At 48.7% G+C, this 1,169-nt stretch overlaps 1 protein-coding gene across 1 annotated transcript; it reads right to left on the bottom strand.

Annotated features, from left to right (window-relative positions):
* Nucleotides 1–207: 207 nt before the first annotated feature.
* med7 (mediator complex subunit 7) lies at nt 208–1,163 on the bottom strand. The gene has a single exon (XM_015377193.1). The coding sequence runs from the start codon at nt 1,131–1,133 to the stop codon at nt 375–377; it is 759 nt and encodes a 252-aa protein (XP_015232679.1). The 5' UTR covers nt 1,134–1,163; the 3' UTR covers nt 208–374.
* Between the last annotated feature and the right edge of the window lie 6 nt (nt 1,164–1,169).

Below are 1,169 nucleotides of genomic sequence, written 5' to 3'. Positions count from 1 at the left end.
CTCAGTGTGAGCGGCCATCTGCTGAGGCCCACTGGGGTTCAAGGAGACAGAAGCAGAAAAAATAAAATGTTTTTGAACCAATCACTGGGAGAGACCTGCACACACTGATCCTTCACTGACTTTCATGGTGGCAAAGATGTGCAATCAAAAGCTAATTTGCTTTTATGTGGGACTCTGTATCAAAATGCTGTGATGAGTCTGAACTGTAATTGGAAAAATCCTTTATTGAGCATCATGGGGAAAAAAAAACAATGAGTTCTAATATGTTTATATATCTACAAAGATTTATAGATTCTATTTGCAAGTAAACACATTTCACACCGAAGATAATTAAACATATGATCCAGGGGTGCAAAAAGAAAACATGATCCACTTTAAGCGATTTCATCAATGATGCTACACATGGCAGCGTCCTTGTCCCAAACTTTGTCCTTTTTCGAAGCGCTAACGTTTTTATCCGGCGCAGCTGCTGCCATGCAGCTGGAACCCGTTTCCTCCACATCCATCGGTTCCGTTTTCAGCAGCAGGGTCTGTCCAGAACCAAAACTAGGTCCAGCAGAACCCGCCTTAGTCCCACTGCTGACCAGATCTGGACTCTCTGATTGAGGCAAGTCGTCAGGTAAGGAAGCCAGGCATCCCTGGATCATCTCCACCACCCTCTCCAGATGTTTCTGAAACCTCTCCGCCGTTTCCAGCCTCTGCCTCTTCTGCACCTCCATCATCACCCTCAGCGTCTCTCTAGCTTGGTGAGGCCGGTACTCGTTTATCAGGTGGTGCATGTGGACGAACAGAAGCTTAATGTCCTCCAGCTTCTCTTCCCGCTTTATGCTGCCGGGACTTTTGATAAGAATGTCCAGCAGGTCCAGAAAGTTCACCAGAATGGACATGTTGAGCTTCTTGAGCTGCTGCTTGTGGTCGAACTGCATGGGATGAAGCCTCTCGATGCCCTGGCTCTCCAGAGGACGGATGATGAGGTCGTCGCACTGGAACTGGTTGCCAAACATCATGTAACTGTCTCTGATGGGAGGAGGGGGCTTGGGGGCCAGCCCTTTGCGGATGTTTTCATCGGTGTACTCTTTGATGTACTGCGTCGGAGGCGGCGGCAGGGCGCTGACCTGCTGCGGTTCACCCATGATGCAAACCTGAGCAAACAACCCGTAAAGAGGACA

The sequence above is a fragment of the Cyprinodon variegatus genome, unplaced genomic scaffold, assembly GCF_000732505.1.
Source record: "Cyprinodon variegatus isolate N-32 unplaced genomic scaffold, C_variegatus-1.0 Scaffold148, whole genome shotgun sequence".
Lineage (NCBI taxonomy): Eukaryota > Metazoa > Chordata > Actinopteri > Cyprinodontiformes > Cyprinodontidae > Cyprinodon > Cyprinodon variegatus.
The sequence above is the reverse complement of the archived record's forward strand: the minus strand, read 5'-3'. Positions and strand labels throughout refer to the sequence as shown.

Excerpts from the sequence above, each read along its gene's own strand:
- med7 (XM_015377193.1), bottom strand. The coding sequence starts at position 1,133 with ATGGGTGAACCGCAGCAGGTCAGCGCCCTGCCGCCGCCTCCGACGCAG.